This window comes from Halichoerus grypus, chromosome 14 (assembly GCF_964656455.1).
Source record: "Halichoerus grypus chromosome 14, mHalGry1.hap1.1, whole genome shotgun sequence".
NCBI lineage: Eukaryota > Metazoa > Chordata > Mammalia > Carnivora > Phocidae > Halichoerus > Halichoerus grypus.
In genome coordinates this window covers 91,115,970-91,140,367 of record NC_135725.1, presented here as the reverse complement: position 1 = coordinate 91,140,367, position 24,398 = coordinate 91,115,970, and the positions used below count along the sequence as shown (strand labels likewise).

Below are 24,398 nucleotides of genomic sequence, written 5' to 3'. Positions count from 1 at the left end.
CTCAGTGGGGAGCCTGTTTCACCCTCTCCCATTCCCCCTGCTTGTGTTCCCTCTCTAGCTGTCTCTCTCTCTCTGTCAAATAAATAAAATCTTAAAAAAAAAAAATCATATAGGTGGAGGGGCGCTTGGGTGGCTCAGTTGGTGAAGCATTTGCCTTCGGCTCAGCTCATGATCTCAGCATCCTGGGATCGAGCCCCATGTTCGGGCTCCCTGCTCAGCAGGGAATCTGCTTCTCCCTCTCTCTGCTCATGTTCTCTCTCTGTCTCTCTGAAATGAATAAATAAAATCTTTAAAAATAAATAAATAAATCACATAGGTGGAGAAAGAGGAATTACTAACCAAAATATACTACTGCTGATTTTGTTTCTACTGAAGCACTTCTCTTTCCTGTTCTCTCTTCATGTGGACTCAGGTTACTCTCTGTTGTCCATTCATTTCTCAAAGGGCAGGTTTACTAGCAACAAACCCTCTCAGTTTTTGTTTATCTTGGAATATCTTGATTTCTCGGTTTTTTTGTAAGGCGGTTTTGCTGGATATAGAATTCTTGGTTGACAGGATTTTTAGTTTTCTTTTAGCGCTTGGCATATGTCACCTTGCTGCTTTTTGGCCTCTGTGGTTTCTGATGGCCGATAAGCTCCTGATCTTATTGAGGACCCCCAGACACGAGGAGTCCCTTCTCTCTTTCTGCTTTCAGGATTCTTTCTCTTTCTCTTTTAACATCTTGATTATAGCATACAGATCTCTTTGAGTTTATCCCACCTTGGATAAACTTCTTGTGCTTCTTGGCTTTGCAAATTCTTATCTTTCATCAAATTTGGGAAATTTTTGGCTATTCTTTCTTTCTTTTTTTTTTTTTTTAAAGATTTTATTTATTTATTTGACAGAGAGAGACACAATGAGAGAGGCAACACAAGCAGGGGGAGTGGGAGAGGGAGAAGCAGGCTTCCCGCCGATCAGGGAGCCCGATGCGGGGCTCAGGTCCTGGGATCATGACCTGAGCTGAAGGCAGATGCTTAAAGACTGAGCCCCCCAGGCACCCTTATTATTTCTTAAAAATCCATTCTTCCCCATGCTTCTGTAACTCCCACTGTGCATATATTAGTATGTCATATAGCATTCTGCAGGTCTCTTAGGTTCTGTTCATTTTTCTTTCTTCTCCTCAGTTTGGATCATCTCAACTGGCTTATCTTGAAGTTCTTTGATCTCTCCTTCTGCTTGCATGAGTCTACTGCAGATCACCCTCTAGTGACTCCTTTTGTTTCAGTTACTGTTCTTTTCGACTCCAGAATTTCTATTTGGTTCCTTTTAGTAATTTTTATCTACTGCTGTTACCTATTTGGTGAGATGTCCTGCTTGTGGTTCCCTTGTCCTTTGTGCCTGGTTTCCCATAGCTCTTGATCATATTAACAGCTGATTTAAAGTCTTCATCCAGCAAGTCCAACATTTGGGCTTGCTTCCTAAGGGACTGTTTCTTTTCATTTTTTCCCCCCTGTGTGCAGGCCACGCTTTATTTCTTTGCAGGCCTTGTGATTTTTTTGTTGTTGTTGAAAATTGGATGTTTTGAATGTTATAATGTGGCAACTCTGGAAACCAGATTCTGTCCCCTCCCCAGGGTTTGTTGCTGCTGGTTGCTGCTGTTGTTTGATGTTTCTGAGCTTATTTTGTAAATCCAGTATTGTGTGTTGTGTGTGGCCAGTGAAGTGTCTGTTTGATTAGCTTAATGGTCAGCTAGTTATTCAATAGAAATTTCCTTAAATGCTGAGATTGAGCTGCCTTCTTCTTGATTGTTTTACCAGTTTATATAAACCTTTGAGTCGTTTCCGGAGTTCAGATAAAGTTTATTGTGACATCTTTTGCCAGTTGTGTTTGATGTTTCTGCGGAGCTACGGGCCCTTTGGAGTTACGGGCCTGTTCTGTGCTCTGCCATATTTGCTGAGTTCATCTCAGCCCATTGCTGGTCAGATCTCTTTGTCTTTGATGTTCTCTGTTCCTCTGTGATGCATTTAGGGGTGCATTCACTGTTGTTTATCCTACTTGTGACTTGTGTTTGAATCCAAGGATTCATTTCTTCCATCTATTTTGTTAAAGTTTCATCTCTTATCTGTACAAAGATTTCTTCTCCCCTTTAATTCTTAATTCAGTCTGTCTGGTGTTCCTTTTAGAAAGATGACATAACACCACTTTCCTGTTTCTTAACTGAATTTTCCGATTTTTAAATTTTCCATCTCTTTTGCTCCTCTAAACCCCATTCTGGTTGATTTCCTCGGATCTATCTTTTAGGAACTAATTCTCTCTTGAACATTGTCTAAGCCACTAGGTATCCCTTCCTCTGAGTTTCAAAATTCCCTGTAGCCTATTATTTTTGATTTCTAGAACATCTAAGATTTTTTTTTCAAAATGTCAAATTTTTTGTTAGTCTTTCTTTTAAAATATTTTATTTATTCATTTGAGAGAGAGGGAGAGAGCACAAGGGGGGGCAATCAGAGGGAGAAGCAGACTTACCATTGAGCAGGGAGCCCGATGTGGTACTCAGTCCCGGGACTCTGGGATCGTGACCCGAGCTGAAGGCAGATGCCCAACTGACTGAGCCACCCAGGCGCCCGTTGTTAGTCTTTTTTTAAAAAATTACTTATTGTATATCTTCAATCATTCTGAACATACTTGTCTTGTAATCTTGGGGTTCCTTCTCAGAGGCAGGGGATATGAGGCGGGAATACAGACAGGGCCATGATGTCCCAGGACATCAGTGCAGATAGCTTTCTCACGGGTGGCCAAACCAAGAGGCTGGCACCACCACCTTCTCACAGCAGGGGCACCTAAACTTTGAACAAGGATTCCAGGGACCCGGAGACTGGAGCACTTCCCAGGCCAGCCCCCCTCTCCCATTATATCACAATGATCATTTCTTCAAACAAAACTCAAGTTTTGGTACATAGTCATACCTGTTTGCCGTGGAAGAAAGAAATGATCATTGAGAAAAATAAAATGAAATCACTCACAGTCCTAGTTCCCAGAGGTAGCTGCCATGACCCTACTACCCCACTAGTCAGCTCCCCGGCTCCTTTCCTGGCTTGAATTTTCTCCACAGCACTGAGCACCGTGAGGCACATTTATTTTACTTATTTATGACAGTCTGTGCATCCCCAGGAACATGTCAGCTCCACGGCAGCTGGCTTTGTCTTGTTCCCTGTTGGATCTGCCCTGCCGGGAAGCGGGACTTAGGGCGCCATGCCCTCCACCGGTCCCTATGCAGCAGACGCATGAATGGATGGTGACACAATCTTAGAGAATGTGTCCTTCTACCATAGTTGTCCTCACAGCAAGCTATGAGGGAGGCATATATTACGCCCATTTTACAGATGAGCAGACTGAGACTCTGGGGGCCACCCCCTGTCTTCCTGCCCTGCCTCCTGCTGACTGCCTGTCTGTGACCACACTTCTGTGGCTGCAGCCCACTCCCTCTTTTCCCCCAAGCTCCCAGATCACACCCAAGACCTCTGCACTGTGTGCTTTTAAAGACATTACTATCGCTTTTATGCAAATGATCTTCCACCTGGGGCCAGGGAAAACAGGGAAGTGAGAAAGCTCACCTCCAAGCTCCATCCCCTGACGGGGGCTCCCCACACGTTTCTAAGAGAACCACCAGAGTAGTGCACATGGGCATCCGTGCCCTCAAATATGCACCTCATCTCACCTACCAAAACACAGGCTCCTGGAAGATACCTTGCAGGTGAAATGCGAACCCTCATCTGGGTTCAAACCGTGGCTCAGGCTAGGAATGTAGCCTCACCGTGCCACCACTTTCATCTGTAACGTGGGCATAATCACCCCTACCTCACAAGACTGTTTGGGGATTCAGTGAAATTGGGTATGTAAGCTCTTGACGCCGAGTCTGGCACACAGTAACTGGTCGATAAATGACTGTGTAATTAGAAACCTCTGCTCTTCACCATCCAGAGCTTTCCGCAACCCGGCCTTTGTTCACCGAGATAGAAACTTTTTTTTTTAAGTTGTTCTGAGGGCTGATCAGTCTCCTGGGAAGGACTCACGATAACTAAACTTTTAAGAGACTCGTGTATGAACTATAATGCAGTAACATAAACTGCTCTGTTCCTCCAGGGGCATGATGGTAAACACTGCATGAAAGAGGAGGAGGCAGTTGAGACCCCAGGCCCGTCCTGGCCTGAATATGGGTTTAAGGCAAAGGGCAAGTTTTAAGGCCAAGACTTTAAGGCCTCCTGCGGGGCAGGTGCCTTAGCTGCAGGAGGTCTGGCTGCACTGAAGTTTGCAGATGGAGGCTGGAGGACCGGACTGGGGTGCAGAAGAGAAAATTCATTCATTCACGCCAGACCCCTTGTAGGCCCAGGGGATGGAGCCCTGCTCTCGTGGAGCTGCCACAGTGGAGCAGGATCAGCCAATCAACAGACCCTGTAAGTGAGAGACGAAGGCGGAGAGGGGAGCCGTGACCAAGGGAAGGGGCCGCAGGCCAGGCCTCTGGCACACACCCCTTCCCCCTCCCATAGCAGGAGACTCAGGTCCTATTTTTGGACTCCTTTGACAGATGAGGAAACCAGGCTTGGGGAGATTAAGTGACTCTGTTCCGGGCACTCAGCAGTCCTCAGAGGCCCAACCTCAGTGGTGTTGAAACTCCAGGAGCCTGGGCTGGTAGGGGGTCGGGCATCGGGGCCACCCTGAATTTCTTCCCAAGGCAGCCCTGCCTCTCCAGAGGCCCTAGGGAGGAGCCCCTGCACTAGGCCTGACAGGTAGTTAGCCAGGGGCTGAGATGCCCAAAGGCCAGTCTCTGTCACATTCCTCTTGCTGATTCTGCTTCCTAGAGACTTCCAGCCTCACGGAAGGCTACCCCACTGAGCCACCTGGGCAACGTGAGTGCCAAGCAGGACCAGTGGGCACAAGGAAGGGAAAGGTGGGGACCTGGGTCCTTCCATACAAGCCGAGGTCCCCAGGGAGGGCCCAGGTTCCTGCTGTATTCCTCGTGGGATACTTCTGGGGTCACCATAAGGCCCATGGAGGCTCATCAGGGTCCTGGGCATTTGGTCGGCAGCCTTGACAGCCTGGCTGGTCAGGGGCAGCCTCTGTGGACTCCAGCCAAACTCTGGAAGGCCAAGACCAGGTGCAGAGGCTCTTTGCTTTGGCCTGATGAGTGAGGTGGGCTCATCCTGATGGTGAGTGCCTAGGATGTCCTAGAGGATGAGACCCAGATGGCAGGAAAGGAATGTAGCCTTGGGGGTGACTAGCACAGGAGTCTGTAAACCCGGGGTACCAAATCAGGGCTCTGGGAGGGGTGCAACCAGGACCCTGAGTCTGAGGTGTCATCCTGCAGATTCTCACCATCCACTCCTCCACCTTCTCCCAGTTTGTAAACTAGAAAGGCAAGGTCTTTCCCAACCCCCTCAACCCCCAGTGCCTTGCTCTGGAGTCTCACCTGGGGTGTGTAAGAGGTCCTGAGCTCTTACACACAAAGGGGCAGCGTGTAGGGTCGGAGAACATTTCAGCCTCTCCAGCAAGCTGTTTCCCAGGTCTGGGGGACTTTGGCATCTCAGCTCTCTCCTGCTTACTGACTCTGTGACCCTGGGTAGGTCACTGCTCCTCCCAGAGGCTCAGTTCCCTCACCTGTGAGCCTGGGAGGACAGAGCGGCTCAGTGGGCCCCGCGGAGCCCGCACTCACTGTAATATTATGAAGATGTGCGCATTTCCGGCGGCAGAACTCCTGCTCACCCTGAAAGTAAACCCAGTGACCCCAGCGACTTGGGATGGGTCCAGACCACACAAAGAAACTCGACCTTCCAGTCGGCAGGTTCAACCAGCACAGGGGAAAACTTGTTTTGTTTTAGACGTTTTTATAGGGGTCTAACTTACACAACATGCGTCCACCTTACATTACAGCTGGATAAAAGTGTACTTATGTATACACCTGGGGAATGGCCATCCAAAACAAGATCTGAAACGTGCCCACGAGCTGAGCCTTTCAAAATACAGAAGGGCCAAGGCTCCTTGTTTTTACCTTTGTGGCCCACTCCTGGAATCTCAGGATGGGGGCCTTCATCTCATTCCAGCCCCTCACTGGGCAGACGGGGAAACTGAGGCTGGCGGGCGCGGTCTTTGGGCAGGGCTCGGCACATCCCCTGCCCCTCCCCACCAAGGCTGACTTGGGCTCGCGGCCCCGCGCACCCCGGGAATGCGAGCGCGGTGGGGGGCGCAGTCGGAGGTGGGTAGATAGAGGGGGGCGCGGCCGAGCGCGGCTCCTCCCCGGGCGGGGCCGCCCCTGCGCGCGCGCCGACGCCCCGCCCCCCCCCGCGCGCCCCCGCCGGACTAATTAGGCGCGCGGTTTGTTTACAAACACGGGGCTCCGCAGGTGCGCGCCGCCCCAACGGTGCGCAGCCGGGGTTCGAGGGCGCCCCCCAGCCCCGGGCTCCGGGGTCCCCGGGCGGGAGTGGCGGCGGGCGGGCCGGTGCTAGCCGCGCTTCTGCCTTTTCCACGCCTCCCGCGGGCACCAGGAAATTCGCCCGTAGGCGCAAGTTCCCTGCGCCGGAGGGCGGGCGGCAGGGACGGAGGGCGGGCCGCGCGGGCCCGGGCTGGGGGCGGCCGCCGGGGGTCCCCGCCCCGCCCCGCCCCGCGCGCCCCCCGGGCCGGGCCCGCTCGCGGCCGGGTCGGCGGGGCGGGCAGCGGGCGGGGGCGCGCGGGGCGGGGCGCGGCGCCGGCGGGGCCGGGACATGTAGTCCGCGCGCCGCGGCCTCCCCTGGGCGGCCCCGGCGCGGGCCCGGCCGCGGACTACGACTCCCGCCAGGCGCCGCGGCGCAGCGCATGAGCCCTGCTCGGCTCCGGCGCGTCTATTATGCTGCCGGGGCCGGCGAACCAAAGAGGAGCCGGCCGCGCGGGCCGGGGAGGGACGGCCGCTGGAGCCGCCGAGGCCAAGTACGCCTTTCTCTTGCTTCCTTGCGCGCGCGGGGCGGCGGGCGGCGCGGGCGGCGGCGGGCCGGGCGGGCCGGGGAGCGCGGCCCCGTGCGCCCCGCGCGGGCCGCCGGCGCGTCCCGGGAGCCGGGCGCCCGGGCCGCCGCCGCCTTTGTGCGCGGCCACGATGCAACAAAGCGCGGCGGCCGCCCGGGGTCGTGGCGGCGGCGGCGGCGGCGCGGGCTCCCTCCCCTTCGCCCTCGCCCGCGCCCTCCCGGCAGCCCGCGCCCCGGGCTGGGGGCGTCGCCGCAGCTGGGGCGCGCAGCCCGGAGTTGGCACGGCCCGCGCGCCCCGCGCCAACCCGGCCTCCCGCGCCCTCCCTCGCGGAAGGGATTTTTTTTTTCCCCCTTTCCTCTGCCCGCCATCTTTCGGAGGGGGGAACGAGGGAGGACGCGGAGGGGAAGGTGCGCGGTGGCGTCCCGGGCCCGCCGTGCGCCCCGGCGCCACTTTCCCGGAGCCCGCCCGCTCTGGCTGCGGGCCCCTCGGGGCTCGCGCTGGGGGCCGGCGCCGCTGCCGGGGCGGGGGGCGAGACCAGGCCTGGGCCCAACTCGGAGTGGCGCGGGGGCAGCTTCCTCCCAGAGTTAGGGTCCCGGCGCTGACTTTGAGCCTCTTCGAGTTGCTGGGTCGTTGCAGCCAGGCCAGGAGGAGACCCAGTTCCCGTTTTGAAATCAGCCTGAAAAGCGCTTAATCCGGGCGAGGGCGACTTGGAGTGGGAGGAGCGGGGTGCTTCCCCTCTTTTCCCCTCGGGTGGGCACCGGGGTGACCAAGGCACAAGCCCGTCGGGGAGGAATGCCCGTCACGCAAACCTCGAAGGTCTCCGTGGCTCTAGTGGGCTCCCCCGTGAATAAAGCTGGGGGCCCGGCGGAGTTCTCCACCGGTTGCTCCTATGGGGGCAGGGCTAGCGTGGAGGCCTTGGGCGGCCTCCTTTCCCTTGGGGCCCAGGGACAGTTTTGGAAAGATGAAAGTCGGGACACAGAATGGGGTTGGGGCAGGTTCCTCCTGTGAGTTCCCTCTGTTGGGCCCATTCCCTGAGTGTCCTGCGACCCTTCATTTTGGCTGAAAGCTTCCCTCCCAGACGTGTGGAACTGGTGTCCCTCCCTCGTGTGTTAACTTGGTTATGGACTGCAAAGTTAGCGGGGTGGGTGTGGGGTGGGTATTGTGCATCAGTAGGCAAACTAACGGGCTGGAGGGACAGGAGGAAAGCGAGGGAAGGATTCGCCCCTGCTCGTCTTCATGCTCCCCCACCCCACTGAGGATCAAGAAGGGAGTTTTGTTGGCTGTCTCCCTTACTCTTTCCTTTAAGATGGGGGTTCTTTTCCTGGGCCCATGGCGTGGCCCTGCGAGATCAAGTCTACAGAAAGTGGCCTGGCCTGGCGTCTTTTACGGGGAGTAGTTTTGGCTTTAGAGTGGTCAAGAAAAAGTCTGAATCTGTGCAAGGGGTCAGTCCTCAGGAGTTAAGGACCTCTTCCCCTCTGTCCAGGGGCCCTTCACAGCGGCCCTGAATGTGGCCTCTCATTTGCAAATAAAGCTCTGTGTTTGCCCTTTTCTGTCTTGAGGCCTTGATGTGTGCTGGTGGTTACAGATCAGGAAAGATAGGGCACACGGCTTTGTGGGGTGGGAGGGACAGGAGGTGACGCCTGGAGGCCAGGGGCATTTCTCTCTGACCTTTTTGGTGACCTGGGGTAGGGGCCATACCCCGGCCCCTGGGCTTCTGGAAGCTGCCTCCCAGCAGCTCCTCAGAGGCCTAGATCCAGTCCCAGCCCTGCCATGGGGACATCCAGGGAGGAGGGATTTAAGACGCTTTCTTGGGGTGGACATTCGGCACCGTTTTGATTTTTGTTTTGGTTTTAGGAAGTAAAGTAATTGATTTCCTTCAGCAGCAGCTCACGCATGCTTTGGAAGTGAGCTTTGAATAAAGGACGGGATTTGTAAACACTCTGCTCCCGCCTTTGACTCACGGGCAGTCCTGGGCAGAAAGTGAAAGCGGAGGGGGGGCCCGAGCACCGCCCAGCCCAGCGCGCTGCTGCAGCCAGCGACTCCTTCCTGTGCCCTCTTCCTGCAGGCTGGCGAGTTGCCAAACACCAGAGCCCTGTGCCCAGCAAGTGGGGAGGTGCACGGCCACTTCCTGGTTCTAGGTGGCGGAGCTTGCCTTGGGGTGCGCTGGCCCCCGGCCCCTGGAGAGGAGTGGTTGGCACCGGACTAACAGGACCCTGCCTCAGTACCCGGCCGTGGTGTCTGTTTGGCTTTCTATCCACCCCTGGTGGCCCTGTTCTCCTTGGGAGAGCAGCCTTCCCTCTGTGGATCCATGGGAAGGAGGGGTTGGGCCAGGAGGGGCCCACCCAGACCCCAAGCCCACCAAGCGGCTGCCGTTGGAAACGTGCGTGAAGCCGCTCTGCAGGTCGTTGATTTGGGGGGCAGTTCAGGCACCTGGCTCAGTAGTGTGGATGGGCAGGTAGCCCGGTCCTCCCTTTTTTCCTCCCTAGCTGACCTTTGAACTATACCCAGTGGGACCCCAAAGGCGGGCCCTGTATCCCTTGCATCAGCACGCTGGTAGCCAGTTGAAGCGCTGTTTCGCGAGGAAATGTTAGTGAATTACGGCAGAAGGCGGCACCCTGCTTGCTGCATACTTGCGCTTGGGAACTTGGGGGTGCCCTGGCAACTTGCACCTTCTTGGGAGCGCTCCTTCCCTCCCATCTGAGGCTTTGCCCTTTTGTTTGGGCAGGAGAGACTGACAGGTGGCCAAGCAGCCCTGGGCTGCCTGGTATGTTTGGGTCAGGGGACACCGGTCACTGTCCAGGTGCCCAGGTGGTGGCTGGCGTGTCCATGAAGCGCTTTGGCGCTTGCACCCCCGCCCTGGGTACCTGTGTTCCTGCCATCCGAGAAGCTTGGGGGCTCTTAGAGGCAACGTGTCATGTTTCGGGATCATTCACACGTTGTGGTTTACATTAGAAGTCTGGGTCCTGGATACAGTGGGGATAATGGGGACCTGCCTGTGGCCAGAGGCTTTTGGCTCTGCGGGCTCAGTGCTATGGGTGAGTGTTTATTTCTTTTGCCAGCTTTTAACTATTCTAGAAGAGAGTCTGCTCTCAGTTGACCTCCTTTTTAGGGCCTTTATGACCTCTGGTGAGAGCCAGCTGAAAGATGCAGTTTGGAGGAAGCCCCCGCCCTCCTTGCCACAGGCCCCAGAAGTTCTGGGGGACCTCGTCCAGAGCTAAAGAGGTGTTCGGAAGTCCTTGAAAAATGTCACCCAGAGTGCAGTGACAGTTCAGATGTCCCTCGTCCATTTTCTCTGCATGTGATTAAAGTCGAGCTTGGTGGCTGGAGTGGGGGCACCATGTCACAAGAGCTGGGACTCTGGGGCCCCCTTCGAGGTCCTGGGTACCTGGAGCCCAGGATGGGGAGGTGGGAGTGTCCTCACTTGCTGGCCGTTGTCATAGAGGCCACTGCCCACAGGCAGGACCGTGTTCGCAGTTCATGGGTCTGGACCCTCGGTAAGGTTACCAGAAGGAGGAGGAGCCGTTTCAGGTCTGTGACTCAGAGCTGAGGGGACGCCTTCCCTGTGCAATGACTGTGACCGGGGAGTGTCACAGGTGCGGTGTGGGCGAAAGGGGCGGACAGTGGTATGGGCCTCAGGAAGGGGTGCTCCCCCCAGCTTACTGCTGTCGGCTTGCGTTGCCAGCCCTGACGTTGACTGGGTGTTCGCGGTGCCAGCCGAGTGCCAGGGACGGGCGTGAAAGCCTGGGCTCCGCGGGCTGTGCACTCACAGATAAGGCGCGCGCCCGTCTGGGTGTAGTGTCTTCGCTGCCGCCAGGCTGTCCTGGCCCGGCAGATTGTGGGTCTGGGGATAGACACAGATGACCATGTGACTGTCCCCCGTGAAGACAGAGCCCCCGCCCCTGTAGGCCAGTCAGGAGCGGATGAGGGAGTAGGGGGAGGAGAGCCTGCAGAAGAGCTTGGTACACATGCAAGGAGAAGGGGTAGTAACAACCCGCTGTGGGCAGTGACGTCAGTGACCCGGGGCCGTAGTAACACCCCCGCTGTGGGCAGTGACGTCAGTGAGCACCAGGCCGTAGTAACACCCCCGCTGTGGGCGGTGACGTCAGTGAGCACCGGGCCGTAGTAACACCCCCGCTGTGGGCGGTGACGTCAGTGAGCGCCGGGCCGTAGTAACACCCCCGCTGTGGGCAGTGACGTCAGTGAGCACCAGGCCGTAGTAACACCCCCGCTGTGGGCAGTGACGTCAGTGAGCGCCGGGCCGTAGTAACACCCCCGCTGTGGGCAGTGACGTCAGTGAGCACCAGGCCGTAGTAACACCCCCGCTGTGGGCAGTGACCTCAGTGAGCGCCGGGCCGTAGTAACACCCCCGCTGTGGGCAGTGACGTCAGTGACTCCGGGCCGTAGTAACACCCCCGCTGTGGGCAGTGACGTCAGTGAGCACCGGGCCGTAGTAACACCCCCGCTGTGGGCGGTGACGTCAGTGACTCCGGGCCGTAGTAACACCCCCGCTGTGGGCAGTGACGTCAGTGAGCGCCGGGCCGTAGTAACACCCCCGCTGTGGGCAGTGACGTCAGTGAGCGCCGGGCCGTAGTGACACCCCCGCTGTGGGCAGTGACCTCAGTGAGCGCCGGGCCGTAGTAACACCCCCGCTGTGGGCGGTGACCTCAGTGAGCGCCGGGCCGTAGTGACACCCCCGAGTGGGCGGTGACCTCAGTGAGCGCCGGGCCGTAGTGACACCCCCGCTGTGGGCGGTGACGTCAGTGACTCCGGGCCGTAGTAACACCCCCGCTGTGGGCGGTGACGTCAGTGAGCGCCGGGCCGTAGTAACACCCCCGCTGTGGGCGGTGACCTCAGTGAGCGCCGGGCCGTAGTAACACCCCCGCTGTGGGCACTGACGTCAGTGAGCGCCGGGCCGTAGTGACACCCCCGCTGTGGGCGGTGACCTCAGTGAGCGCCGGGCCGTAGTGACACCCCCGCTGTGGGCGGTGACCTCAGTGAGCGCCGGGCCGTAGTGACACCCCCGCTGTGGGCAGTGACGTCAGTGAGCGCCGGGCGTAGTAACACCCCCGCTGTGGGCAGTGACGTCAGTGAGCGCCGGGCCGTAGTGACACCCCCGCTGTGGGCAGTGACGTCAGTGACTCCGGGCCGTAGTGACACCCCCGCTGTGGGCGGTGACATCAGTGAGCGCCGGGCGTAGTAACACCCCCGCTGTGGGCAGTGACGTCAGTGACTCCGGGCCGTAGTAACACCCCCGCTGTGGGCGGTGACGTCAGTGAGCGCCGGGCCGTAGTAACACCCCCGCTGTGGGCGGTGACGTCAGTGAGCGCCGGGCGTAGTAACACCCCCGCTGTGGGCAGTGACGTCAGTGACTCCGGGCCGTAGTAACACCCCCGCTGTGGGCGGTGACGTCAGTGAGCGCCGGGCTCGTAGTGACCCCCCGCTGTGGGCGGTGACGTCAGTGAGCGCCGGGCCGTAGTAACACCCCCGCTGTGGGCGGTGACGTCAGTGAGCGCCGGGCCCGTAGTGACCCCCCGCTGTGGGCAGTGACGTCAGTGAGCGCCGGGCCCCGTAGTGACCCCCCCGCTGTGGGCGGTGACGTCAGTGAGCGCCGGGCGTAGTAACACCCCCGCTGTGGGCGGTGACGTCAGTGACTCCGGGCCGTAGTGACACCCCCGCTGTGGGCGGTGACGTCAGTGAGTGCCGGGCGTAGTAACACCCCCGCTGTGGGCGGTGACGTCAGTGACTCCGGGCCGTAGTGACATCCCCATGTGGGCGGTGACGTCAGTGACTCCGGGCCGTAGTGACACCCCCATGTGGGCGGTGACGTCAGTGACCCCGGGCCGTAGTGACACCCGCTGTGGGCGGTGACGTCAGTGAGCGCCGGGCCGTAGTGACACCCCCATGTGGGCGGTGACGTCAGTGAGCGCCGGGCCGTAGTGACACCCCCATGTGGGCGGTGACGTCAGTGACCCCGGGCCGTAGTGACACTCCCGCTGTGGGCGGTGACGTCAGTGAGTGCCAGGCCGTAGTGACACCCTCATGTGGGCGGTGACGTCAGTGAGCGCCGGGCCGTAGTGACACCCCGCTGTGGGCGGTGACATCAGTGACCCCGGGCCGTAGTGACACTCCCGCTGTGGGCAGTGACGTCAGTGAGCACTGGGGCTGTGGTAACACCACCGATGTGGGCAGTGTTTCCAGTTTGGGGCGCTGTAGTAATACCCAGTTTACGACGACAGGTGGCCAGACTCTCCTGAGGTCCCCGCCCCTCGCGCTCTGTGTCCCGAGTGGACAGGTTGGAGGGCAGAGGCAGGGCCCTGGTAGGCCGAGCTCTAGCTTGCGTCAGGCGTGTTGGGTTCAGACCCGTCAGGGGTCGCAGTCAGCTCCCTGGGCTCCCTTCGTGTGTCCGCGGAGTGCCGCCCCGGGAGTCCAGGACCGTGGTGGTTGTAAAGTGGCGCCTACCTGAGACGTGGTCTGGTCCCCGTCAGCCCATCTAAGAGGAGAGATGCTCCCGTCTCCCTGGGATCGATCGCACCAGGGCCTGAGGGCCGCACGCCACACTGGGTAGACCCGCCAGAGTCTTGTTCTAGAGTGTTGCTGGGTAGGGGGAGCCGCGGGCATGCTGAACTGTGGTGCTCCCAGGGCCAGGTCCCCCACATCCATACATGTGCAGGATCACCTGACCTCTAGCGTCCTCAGAGAGACCGACTGACCCAGAGAGCACCCGTTCCCTCTCCAGGCCCAAGTGCAGATGCCGGTCACTCTGGTCTTCTCCCGTTGTCCCCTGAGGACCGCTTCCCTTGAGCTGTGGGTCACCCATGGAAGGTGTCATTCAATGCAGCCTGTGGCCTGGCCTGGGGGGGTGCCCTGCAGGGGTGCATATGGGTGTTGCTGGGACTTTCCCAACGAATGATGCCAGAACTCAGTGTTTCGGAGCATGTGTAACTCCCCAAATTCTCTGGGCCTTACACCCCTTGAGAGGCACCCCTTGTACCATGTCTCTTTGTGTTCTTTCCTGGGGCGCGAGGGGAGAGGTCGAAAGACCTACGGGGACAGAGCCTCACCGAGGTGAGTGGGTGCGACTGGCCTGGCCCCTCACGGCTGAGCCATGAGCCCTGCTTGGCAGGCCTGGAGGCGCCTCCTGCACTGGGGTCTCAGGTCCGAGTTGGGGCTGATGTTCGGGCAAGAAAGGAGCCTTCAGAGTTTGGCTTCCTCAGGGAGGGCCAGTGGGCTGGGGAGAAGGATAGGACGTTAGCAAACACGGGGTCGAGGAAGCGTGTGAGGTGGGCTGGGGGCTCGGGCCTCGCACGTGCTGTGGGGCGTCAGGAAGGTGAGGGGAGCACAGCATGAGTCCATCTGCCCGCCAGACCTGGGGCCTTGTGACGGTCCTACAGAGGCCCGGTGGAGTGCCCGCACGTTTGATGGGACGAGGCCAGCTGGGGGCGGGTCCCATGCTGCCGGATGGCAGGTGTGACCTAGACCTTTCGGGCTCGGGGCCCTGGCCGGGGCTGCACTGCTCCCTGTCTGGGCAGGGTGGGACGGTCCCAGAGTGTGGGCAGGAGGTGGCGGCCAGCAGGGCCAGGCGGGCGGTGGGCCCAGCCTGCCCGTGTGCTCCCTAGGGTCCCCTCCCCTGGCCCCACAGGAGGAGGCGCTTGGCTGCGGCTGTCATGGAGGCCAACCGTGCCCTCACGGATCCTGTTTCCTGAGACCCGGACGGCCAGCCCCAGGGCGGCCGCTGGTCAGCGTGCACCCTGTGGAGGCTCACCCGGCTGCCTGGGGGCAGAGGTGCCCCTCTCTGGGGCGGCACTCAGCTCGCGGTCTGCTGGGTGGCTAAGACGGTTCTGAGAGGTGGTGCCTGGGAGTCTGGCGGGGGGGGCCCGCCTCTGCCTCTTTCTGGCCGGGCGACCTTGTGCCCCTTCGCTTCTGAGTGTCTGGCCCCACCTGGAAGATGGAGCTCGTGTGACCCCTGCCGATGCCACGCCAGGGTGGACTACAAGGAGACCTGGAGCGGAGTGTGGCAGTGGGGGGCCCGCACAGGCACGGAGACCCCCAGGGGCACAGAGAGAGAGTGAACCCACCCGCACCCACCTCGGGAGGCTGAGTTTTTGAACAGTGTATCTGATCAGGACGAGGCGGGCCTAGGCAAGCTCAGCCCTGCCCCTTGTCCCCTTCCCCAGCCAAGACTGGAGACTCACTCCTACCTCCCGTCACCTCCCTCAGTGGCAGCGTCCTCAGGTGCCTCCTCTCCCCTCAGGACATGCCACGGTCTCCCTTCAGATGCTCCTCAGGTGCCCCCCACACTAGGAGCCTCCTGAGGACCTCCACCGACCCCTGCCCTTCTGCGGTCCAGGCCCCTGCAGAGTTGTGCAGCTTTGCCCCATCCTGTCCCTCCCCCACGGCCCCTCGACCCTCCCTTTGAAAGCTGGGGCTCTCCCGCCCCAGGCCCAAAGAAGGGCTCCTCGCTCTTGGCCAGGCCAGCCTGGAAATGCCTTGCCCCCCTCCCAGCTTCACCCCGCCCTCTCCAGGCTGAAGGTGCTCCACCCGCCGCCGGCCTCGGTCCCAGATGTCCAGGAGCATCTGTGCTGCCTGTGGTTCAGCGGCAGGGTCTCTCACACACATACACACCTCCATCCGGGAGGGCTGCTGCAGTGGCTGCCCAGTCGTGGGGGTGTTTTCCACAGTGGCGACTGGACAGAGGCCCCCACTCCTCATTTGTCCAGGGACCCTGAACAAGGTCTTTCCTGATGTTCCCGTGGGCTGAGTGAGTCCCTGGGTGGATTTTTGCATTTTCTCCAGGTTTCTAGTTCCCCGTGGAGGAGGGAGTCCCAGAGGCTGAGTCCAGGCCCTTGGGAAGGGGTGGGGAGATGGCCCGCTGCCTCCAGGCCAGCCTGTCTCACAGCCTACAGCGCCGGGGGCCCCCTCCCGCCCCCCAGGGGGCACAGAGCCCCTCAGAGTGGAGCGTGTATGGCCCCGGAGGGTGGGGTGACCAGGCAATGTCCCCTGCCCTCTCCTGCCGGCTGCCCACTTCGGAAACCCTCTTCGGGGTCTTGCCAGGACTCCAGATCTCTGGCTTTCACTTGTGTTTGAGGGTTTTTGTGGTTTATCTGAGTTTCCGCTCTGGGCAGTTTCAGATCCTCTTGTGTCAAAGGCAGCTTGTCTGCACTTTGACCTTCACCCAGTTTGCACATGCTGCCTTCCTGCCTTGGCGGGTGTCCCCCGGGAAGTGGGGCGGGTTGTCTAAGCCTCATTCTCCCCCTCTGAGAAACTGGGCTCCATCCCTGCCCGACGGTGCATCGCACAGAGTGGGCGCTCGGCAAAGGCTTCCTGGCTGTCCCCGGGAGGCGCGCCACTTCCCTGCGGGCTGTCGCCACGTTGGGGGTCCCCGCTCCGTGACCGGGAGGGCAGCCCGCGCCGGGGGTGTCGTCTGCAGTAAATAGCTTTCTGGAGTGAAGTGGCTACCCGCGGGTGCGCGGGGGGCGCTGTGCTCTGACGGCCCTGTGCGCACATTCTGGAGGCTCCCTGGCTACAGGGAGGCTTCACGGTGAAATTGGTTGCTCCTGCATTATGTGTGCTTACAAACCTTTAGGCCCACATTCTAGAAGAATGGTTTCCAGCCAGCTTGCACGAGGTGGGCCTGTGGGCTCTGAGGTCAGTGAATTGGAGCTGTACGTTTTGCTCCTGTGTGTTTACCCCGGGAGACACGACCTACGCCCCCTCCCCCGGGGCAGCTGGGGGTGAGGGCAGACCTTGCAGCTTACAGATTTTGTTAAGTCTGTGTCTAGTCCTCAGGTGCTGGGGTCTCTTTGGCACCTGCACTTACCCACCCCGTGCATGGGGGTCCTCTTTCCACCCAGGTGAGTGGGGAGCAAGGTCGTGTTCCCCAGATCTCACAGCTCCTGTGAAGGGGTGGGGGATGCAGGGCCCCAAACACCCAAGGGAAAGCGGGGTTCGCCCTCTTCCTTCTGATGCTGTAGGAGCTTTCAGTGCACAGGAGTGGAGGGGCAGTCCACAGCCCCCAGAGCGCTCAGCTTCTAGTTTGTCCTGTCTCCTCCAGACCCCTGCTCGTTTTCAAGCCCCACCCCATTATCGGGAAGCAAGCTGCGGGTCTCGTTCAGAAGACTTTGAGTTACCTGTCTCTAAAAGGTAATGGCTCTAGAAAACTTATAACTGCAATAGCACTATCTCCCCCAAAGCGTTGACATTAAATCCGAAAGATTATCACATGGCCAGTGTTGAAGTAGATGGCCCTGCATTCACTTTTCAGCAGGCATCTCTAGCAAACTGGCTCAGGCGCTGGAGTCCAGGGGCCGCTGCCCACCAGCCCTCACCCACCCGTGATTGCTGGACCCGTGTAACATGCTAGAGTCCCAGGCTGGGTGTAGAAGCTGACCCCAGTGACGGGCAGCTGTCCTCACAGCCACCATCCTTGGCTCTGCCTCGGACACCAGAAACTCTGGGAATGGAGCTTTTTTTCCCTAATTCTTTCGCAGCAAAACCTGACCCTTGGCAGCGGAGGAAAGGCCATCTGTGATCCTTATTTATCCTTAGGATGAAAATTTGTATGTTTCCTTGCGGAATGTTGTGCTTGATTTGGGACGTTATCCCAGGCTCTGGGTGGGGGGTGTGTGAGATCCCCCATCCCCCTGGAATGGTGGGCTCGCTGGGTTCTGAAATCCGACAGACTCCATCCGGACGCGCTTGGCTCCCGGGGGGAGCAGGCGATGAGCAGCCTCAGACTCTGGTCCATCCCGCGAGGCCTCACTCCTAGCCGGGCACGGTGGTTGCGGGCTTTCCCGCTTGTGTCCTGAGTGGGGTGGGTGCTGGAGCTGAGGCAAGGTCAGGTGTCCCTGGGGCTCTCGGGCTGTCTGCAGCGGTGGGGGTGCCCATGGGGGCCTCAGTTGCCCAAGAGGCTGCGCAGTGGCGTGAGCGCTCTGAGTGGCCGTGCCACCTGTTAGCTCTGAGCACCCTGGGCCTCAGTTTTCCCTTCCGTGACCAGCACCCAGGACATGTTGCCATAGGCTGATGGGGGACTCCGAGAAATGGGGTCCCAGCTGGGCTTTTTCTCTTCCCTCCTTCTGTGATCCCCCTCTTGGTGTCCCCCACCCAGCCACAACGGGGTTGGGGCACAAGATGGGGCCAGACCCTTTCAGGGCCCCAATTTCCCTTTGTTTCCTTCATGATATGGGGGCCCTGGGGTACCCCCCGGGGACTCCCTCGAGGAGCAGGTGCTGGAGGTCCCTGGCAGTAGACACAGGAGCAGGCCAAGGTGGCCCCATGGCCATTTTTGTCTCTCCTTCTGTCTGTCCCCAGCCAGTGCGGCTGGGCCGGCTGCCACGGAGCCAGGCTTCTGCCCGGGCGTTTCTCCCAGCCTGGCATGGCCAAGGGGCGGGGCTGGGGGCCCCGTGTTCCTGCATAGAGCCCAAGCCTGGTGGGCCGAAGAGGGACCCCACCTGGAGACACAGGCCCAGGGGAGAGCAGTGGGTACAGCAAGAGCCTTTCTGCTTCTCTGACAGGATGCTTCCGGGCGTGGCTGGCTTTAACGTGCAGTTGGGAGGACATTGAGGGACTGGTCCTGCTCTGCTGGGACACGGAGGCGAGGTGGAAGGCTGAGTGTGTTTGAGGTAGACCTGTTTTAATGACCTGTCGCACGTGAGACCTCGTTATGTCTGCGGAGTGCCTGCAAATGGGCGTACAGAGACCCTCGGGCTCTGGTCCCGGACCCTTGGCTGTGCCACGTCCGCCCCCCGGGTGACTTGGGAACCAGGACAGCTCCTTTTCCAGCCCAGCATGCCCGTGTCACCCAGCTCCCTAGCCATTGGCCAGGATGTCCCTGGCCCCTACATCCTTGTGGGTGGGAAGCCACGGCACCTGTGTCTCTGTCCGTGGGCTTGGATTGGGAGCACTCAGTAGGTGCCAGCAGTGCTGGAGGTCAGCCAGTGAGAGGAGCCGAGTCCTGAACCCTGGCGTGGCAGGCCCGGTGGGTGCTCCTTGCCGCCCTCTGCATGGCCCCCGTTGCCGGTGTCCTTGATGTTGGTGTGGTGACAGCAGGGCCATCTCCTTTTTCAGCTGCCTACCCCCCACCGTAGCTTATGTCCCCGAATGCCCAGAGTACCCGAGGGGGGAGGAGCCTCAGCGTTGTCGTCTGTGAGTGGACACGGTCGCTCTGACCTCTGGTCACACGGGGGTGAGACTTGTGGCCATGGCTGACCACTCAACATACTTCTTGGTGTTTTTGCCACGTCAGCTCCCACCGGCCTGACCCCGGAGGGCAGCAGTGAGGGCCGGGCCCGAGGGTGGCGGGGCTATCACAGGGGGCGAGGCATGAGGTGGGTGCTGGACACGTCCCAGGGAGGGGCTGTTCCTGAGGACACCGAAGGATCACAGGGCGCTCTGGGCGTCTGGGGAGACAGGCGGACCCCCTGAGAGCTGGTGTGTGACTCCACGGCAGCCGTACCTCACACTGTTTGGAGCCCCGTGTCGCTCTGCACTCTGTCCCTTATTTTCGGTTCATAGCTGGCCCTGTGAGAGGGTCGGCTAGTGGTCTGTTTCAGTTTTAATTTATTTCTGGGAGCAGCATTTGCTTCCCGGTCTCAGCATGCAGCCCTGAGCCCGCCCAGACCGGGGAGGCTGAGGGACGGCAGTGTGGGTCTGTGTGCCGCCAGGCTGAGTGGCGGGAGCCGTGGGTGGCATGCCGTGGTTCCTGTTTGTCTCTGTGCTTTGCACTGACAGGTGGGCTCTGTCCGGGCGATCTGGGTGTGGCCACCTGCATCCCAGGGGTGGCAGCGCTGCTGAGTGCAAGTCCCTACTTTGGACTCATGGTGGTCCTAGGATTTCCCTTTCAGGGAGCACGCTGGGCTGCTCAGCCCTCCCCCTGACCCCCGGGCAGCGTCCCCAGGCCTCGGAGGAGGAGAAACAGAAGCTGCAAACACTTGGCCATTGACCGAGTGCAGGGTTGGGTTGGTTTGTGCTTGAGCAGATTTTCAAACTAGAAATAACTTTGCACTCTTTTCCTTTCGCAAAAGAAGCCTGTTCTGGACACTACCTGTTCAGAAACGCAAGCGAGGGTGAAAGCCCCTGTCCTCGTGGGCTGGCGTGTGTGGCAGTGGGCTTGGTGCCTGCCAGCTGCGGGCCCCCAGGAGGCCTTTTTCCGTCCGCTGCCTCCCGCCGGGGGCTTCCCAAGGTGGCCTGTGGCTCTCTTGCGTGCTCGGCAGTGTCTGTCACACCACTCTCTGGCTTGGAGAAGCATCCAGGGGAGAAAGGCAAGGCCAGCTTTCACCGTAGCTCGGCTTGCCCTGGACCTGCCATCCCGCTGTGTTTTGGGCAGAGGACTGACCCCCAGGCCTGGCCTCTGTCTGAAAGGTGATGGTGTGCGTGCTCCTGCAGGGACACGACCACTCACTCTGCCTGCCACCCCACAGGGGACAGTGCTGGGTGACCTGTGCAATTTTATGCCGGGGGAGCCTCTCTGAGCGTCTTCCCTCCCCGGGGCGGCTCGCAGGGGTCAGGCTCTCTGACCGTCCCCTTACTGGTCTCCTGAGAGGTGGGTCCTGGCATCTGGGATGGCAGGGCTTCTGAGGGGCCCCCAACCTCTTACGCTCTGGCTGCCCCCACCCCCACCCCGTGGAGCTGGTGCCTGGGCTGCTGGGCTCTGAGGGAGGGAGAGGGCTGGACACTCTGCCACCCTGAGAGCACGCCACGAGCCCTGCGGCCGTCCCCAGGTGTTTGCAGGGGTCTGGGTGGGGAGGGAGGTCCCGCCCTATTTCAGCGGAGTGTTTGCAGAAAGGGGGCGGGCTCCTCACCGTCAGTCCTGCAGAGTGTGGGCACCCGTGTGCTGGAGAGTGCCCAGCCCTTTCTGCACGTGTCTCCTCAGAGCCTCACGGACTCTGCCGGGGTGGGTGATGTCGAGCTGGAGGCAGGCTTCGCTTTGGGCCACTGTGGAAGGACTCCTGTGGCCTGTAGTGACCACTGGCCGTCAGGGAGCACGTGCCAGCACCAGGCACTCTGCTCAGAGCTCCAGCAGTGTGGTCTGGGATCCCCTGGCAGTGGTGAGCAGTGGGGAGAGGGAGTTGGGCTGGTGTGTGGTCTGGGAGCCCCTGGCAGTGGTGAGCAGTGGGGGGAGGGATTTGGGCTGGTGCGCTGTCTGGGATCCCCTGGCAGTGGTGAGCAGTGGGGGGAGGGATTTGGGCTGGTGTGTGGTCTGGGATCCCCTGGCAGTGGTGGGCAGTGGGGGGAGGGATTTGGGCTGGCGCGCTGTCTGGGATCCCCTGGCAGTGGTGAGCAGTGGGGGGAGGGGTTGGGCTGGTGTGCGGTCTGGGATCCCCTGGCAGTGGTGGGCAGTGGGGGGAGGGGTTGGGCTCGTGTGTGGTCTGGGATCCCCTGGCAGTGGTGGGCATTGGGGGGAGGGAGTTGGGCTGGTGTGGGGTCTGGGATCCCCTGGCAGTGGTGAGCAGTGGGGGGAGGGGTTGGGCTGGTGTGCGGTCTGGGATCCCCTGGCAGTGGTGAGCAGTGGGGGGAGGGGTTGGGCTGGTGTGGGGTCTGGGATCCCCTGACAGTGGTGAGCAGTGGGGGGAGGGATTTGGGCTGGTGTGTGGTCTGGGATCCCCTGGCAGTGGTGAGCAGTGGGGGGAGGGATTTGGGCTGGTGTGCGGTCTGGGATCCCCTGGCAGTGGTGGGCAGTGGGGGGAGGGGTTGGCTGGTGTGGGGTCTGGGATCCCCTGGCAGTGGTGGGCAATGGCGGGGGGCTGGTGTGCGGCAGAGTCCAGGAAGCCCCTCCAAGCGCCTGGCTCAGCCTTATGGCAGCTGATGTGCTGCCCCTGGGCACTTACCTCAAGACAGGTTTGGGGATGCATTCCTGTGTTTGTGGCCAGAGCTGGCTTCCTCTCCGCCACACGTTTGGAGTGGTGGCCAGAGCTGGAGGAGGGAGGCCGTGGGGCAGGCCTCAAGTCCTGCTGGCAGCCTGAGCCTGTCCCTGCGCTGAGCATGCCTGCCCGTCTTCATGCTTGGAGGAGGCCAGCCTGCACTTTGGCTCATGTCCCCCCAGGTCATTATTTAGGCCCTGGCTGCACCCTGTTTCCTGGCTTTCTGTGCCATGCACCTGCAGCAGCAGCAGGTGCTAGGTGCTGGGCACCCACCCACCTGCCGGACGCTTAGGGAGGGCAGGCCACAGGGGAGATCCCTGCAGGCAGTGGCGGTGCCCAGGCCAAGTTTGCACTTGCTGACCTGCTGGGGGTGGGGCACGGGGCGTGAGGGATGACCCCGGTTTGCTCCAGGCTCACACGGCTTTCTGGTGGTGAAGACCCACCCTCAGTGCCATTAGTGCGAGCTGGCACAGTGCTCCCCCCACTGAGCAGCTGGTGGCGGCCGTGGGCACTGTGCTGCCCGTGCCACGGCCCCACCTTGGCGAGAGGGAGAAGCGGGAGAGGGGCCAGCTCGCCCGGGAGGGTGTGGAAGGGGGGAGCGGCTGTGGCTTCCCTGGGTTTCCCGGGGTGATGGGCGTGGCACCTCGAGGGGGTTCCAGGGTGTCCCTTGAATGTGGAGCAGGTCTTGGTGGGCGAGACGCACCTGCTATCTGCTTGAACCCTTTTCACTCTGGTTGGAGTGGTTTGTAGCAAGTGCCAATTACTTTGGTGCAAACACGCCCACGTGGCAGGTGGCAAGCTACCAACAGGATGTTAACCAGCTCACGAGATTCTCAAAGCTTGAACGATCTGCTGTGCAAGTCGTAGGAAGGCTGGCTGATTCCAGCGCCCCCGTGTTCTGCTCTCTGTCCCCCAGCTCCGTCTGGCCCCTCGTGCTGTGGGCGCTGCCACTGAGCCCCAACCTGTCTGAATATCGTGACAAGGACACACAACGCAAAGTCTGGCAGGGCACACAAACATGGCTTGGTGTTCTTATTCCACGTGCGGCCCCCAGTCTGCTCTGGGCCCTACAAGTAAAAGTGGGGCCAGCAGCTTCTGTCCAGGAAACAGTGGGGCTTCTGATGTCGGGACTGGCCTGTTGGTTCTGGGGCGTAGTTGGTCATCTTCCTTCCCAGCCGTGAGCCTGGCCAGCATTCCTGAAAGCTGGTGGGGGATGCGTGAGGTCTGCAGCAGGCCCGCATTTGCTGAGAGCCGGGGTGAGGTGCACCTCCTCCTGCCCGCCCCTATTGGCCTGGGGCTGGGCGTGTCACACCTTGGCTCATCATCACAAAACCAGCTCTGGTTCTCATGGTTACATCGGAACCTCGCCCCAAAGGGGCCCAGCTCCGCACGCCTCGCGTGGTTCCGCAAACGCTCTGCCTGCCCAGCTCAGCTCCGTGGGGTCGATGCCGGAGCGCTCTCTACGTGTGAATCATTCCCCCAAAATTGCCACGATCAAGAACAGCCTGAGTCAGCCCCCAGTAGGCAGGCAGTTGGTGGGCAGTGAGCCAGGAGAGGCCGTGTCCTGGGCCCCCGCCCCCCACTGTTGGCTGTGTGCCTGGACCGCCACCTTCCCGCCCTTGCGTTACCCGCCCTTGCCCAGGCGGCCCGTGTTCACGTCACGTCCCTGCCCCAGTTTGAGAGCAGTAGTTAGAGAGTGGGTCCGTGACAGGTGAGGGCTGGGCTGAGCAGGGCGAGTGGCGTGAGTGACGTGAGCTGGCCTCATTGTGACCACTCGGGTGTGCTCGGGAGCCCACGAGGCTGGGAGAGGTGGTGGGGCCTGGGTGACTGGCCTGTCTCTGCCATCCCTCCTCCCCTGTAGGTGCTGCCCGGTTGGGCCCAGAAATGGGATGTCAGGCCTCCGAAAGGAGCATAGTGGAAGCGAGGGCCTCGAGCCGCTGCTGTGACGGCCAGTGAGCGAGCCGTGGAGGATGTCCACCACGACGACGGTCGCCCCTGCGGGGATCCCGGCAGCCCCGGGCCCGGTGAACCCGCCCCCGCCGGAGGTCTCCAACCCCGCCAAGCCCGGCCGCAAGACCAACCAGCTGCAGTACATGCAGAATGTGGTGGTGAAGACGCTCTGGAAACACCAGTTTGCTTGGCCCTTCTACCAGCCCGTGGACGCAATCAAGCTAAACCTGCCTGTGAGTGCCCCCCCCCGGCATCCCTGCCCCTCCCCTGCCCACTGGCATCCCTGTCCCCCTGTTGCCCCCCTCCTGGAAGGACTGCCCCTGGGCCCAGGCAGCTGGGGTGCCGGTAAGCCAGGCACAGCACAGGGCCTGTGGTGACCGAGGAGCGGAGGGGCTCCTCGGGTGTGGGAGTGTGGAGGGCGGTGGTCCCCAAATGTAGGAAGCAGGGGGAGAACCTGTGCCTCCCTGCTGTTCCCGTGTACCCTCCTGTAGAACCATGCCTCTGACCCCTGTTGCGGTCAGATGCTCAGGGCAGGGTGTGGCCCTCTTTCCAGGGGAAGCTGCCCATCTGCCCCTTCAGTGCTGGCCCAGTCTTCTCATGGGTTTCTTATTTGGACCCAAATAGAGA

The 24,398-nt window shown here is 60.5% G+C and overlaps 1 protein-coding gene across 1 annotated transcript in view; it reads left to right on the top strand.

Moving 5' to 3' along the window:
- The first annotated feature begins 6,809 nt into the window (after positions 1-6,809).
- The window catches only part of BRD3 (bromodomain containing 3), a 38,390-nt gene continuing 20,801 nt past the window's right edge, over positions 6,810-24,398 (top strand). Inside the window, exons 1-2 of the mRNA XM_036108525.2 lie at positions 6,810-6,933; positions 23,683-24,004. Of these exons, the coding sequence (XP_035964418.1) occupies positions 23,792-24,004 (213 nt within the window). The 5' untranslated portion in view covers positions 6,810-6,933; positions 23,683-23,791. The remainder of the gene's footprint in view (positions 6,934-23,682; positions 24,005-24,398) is intronic.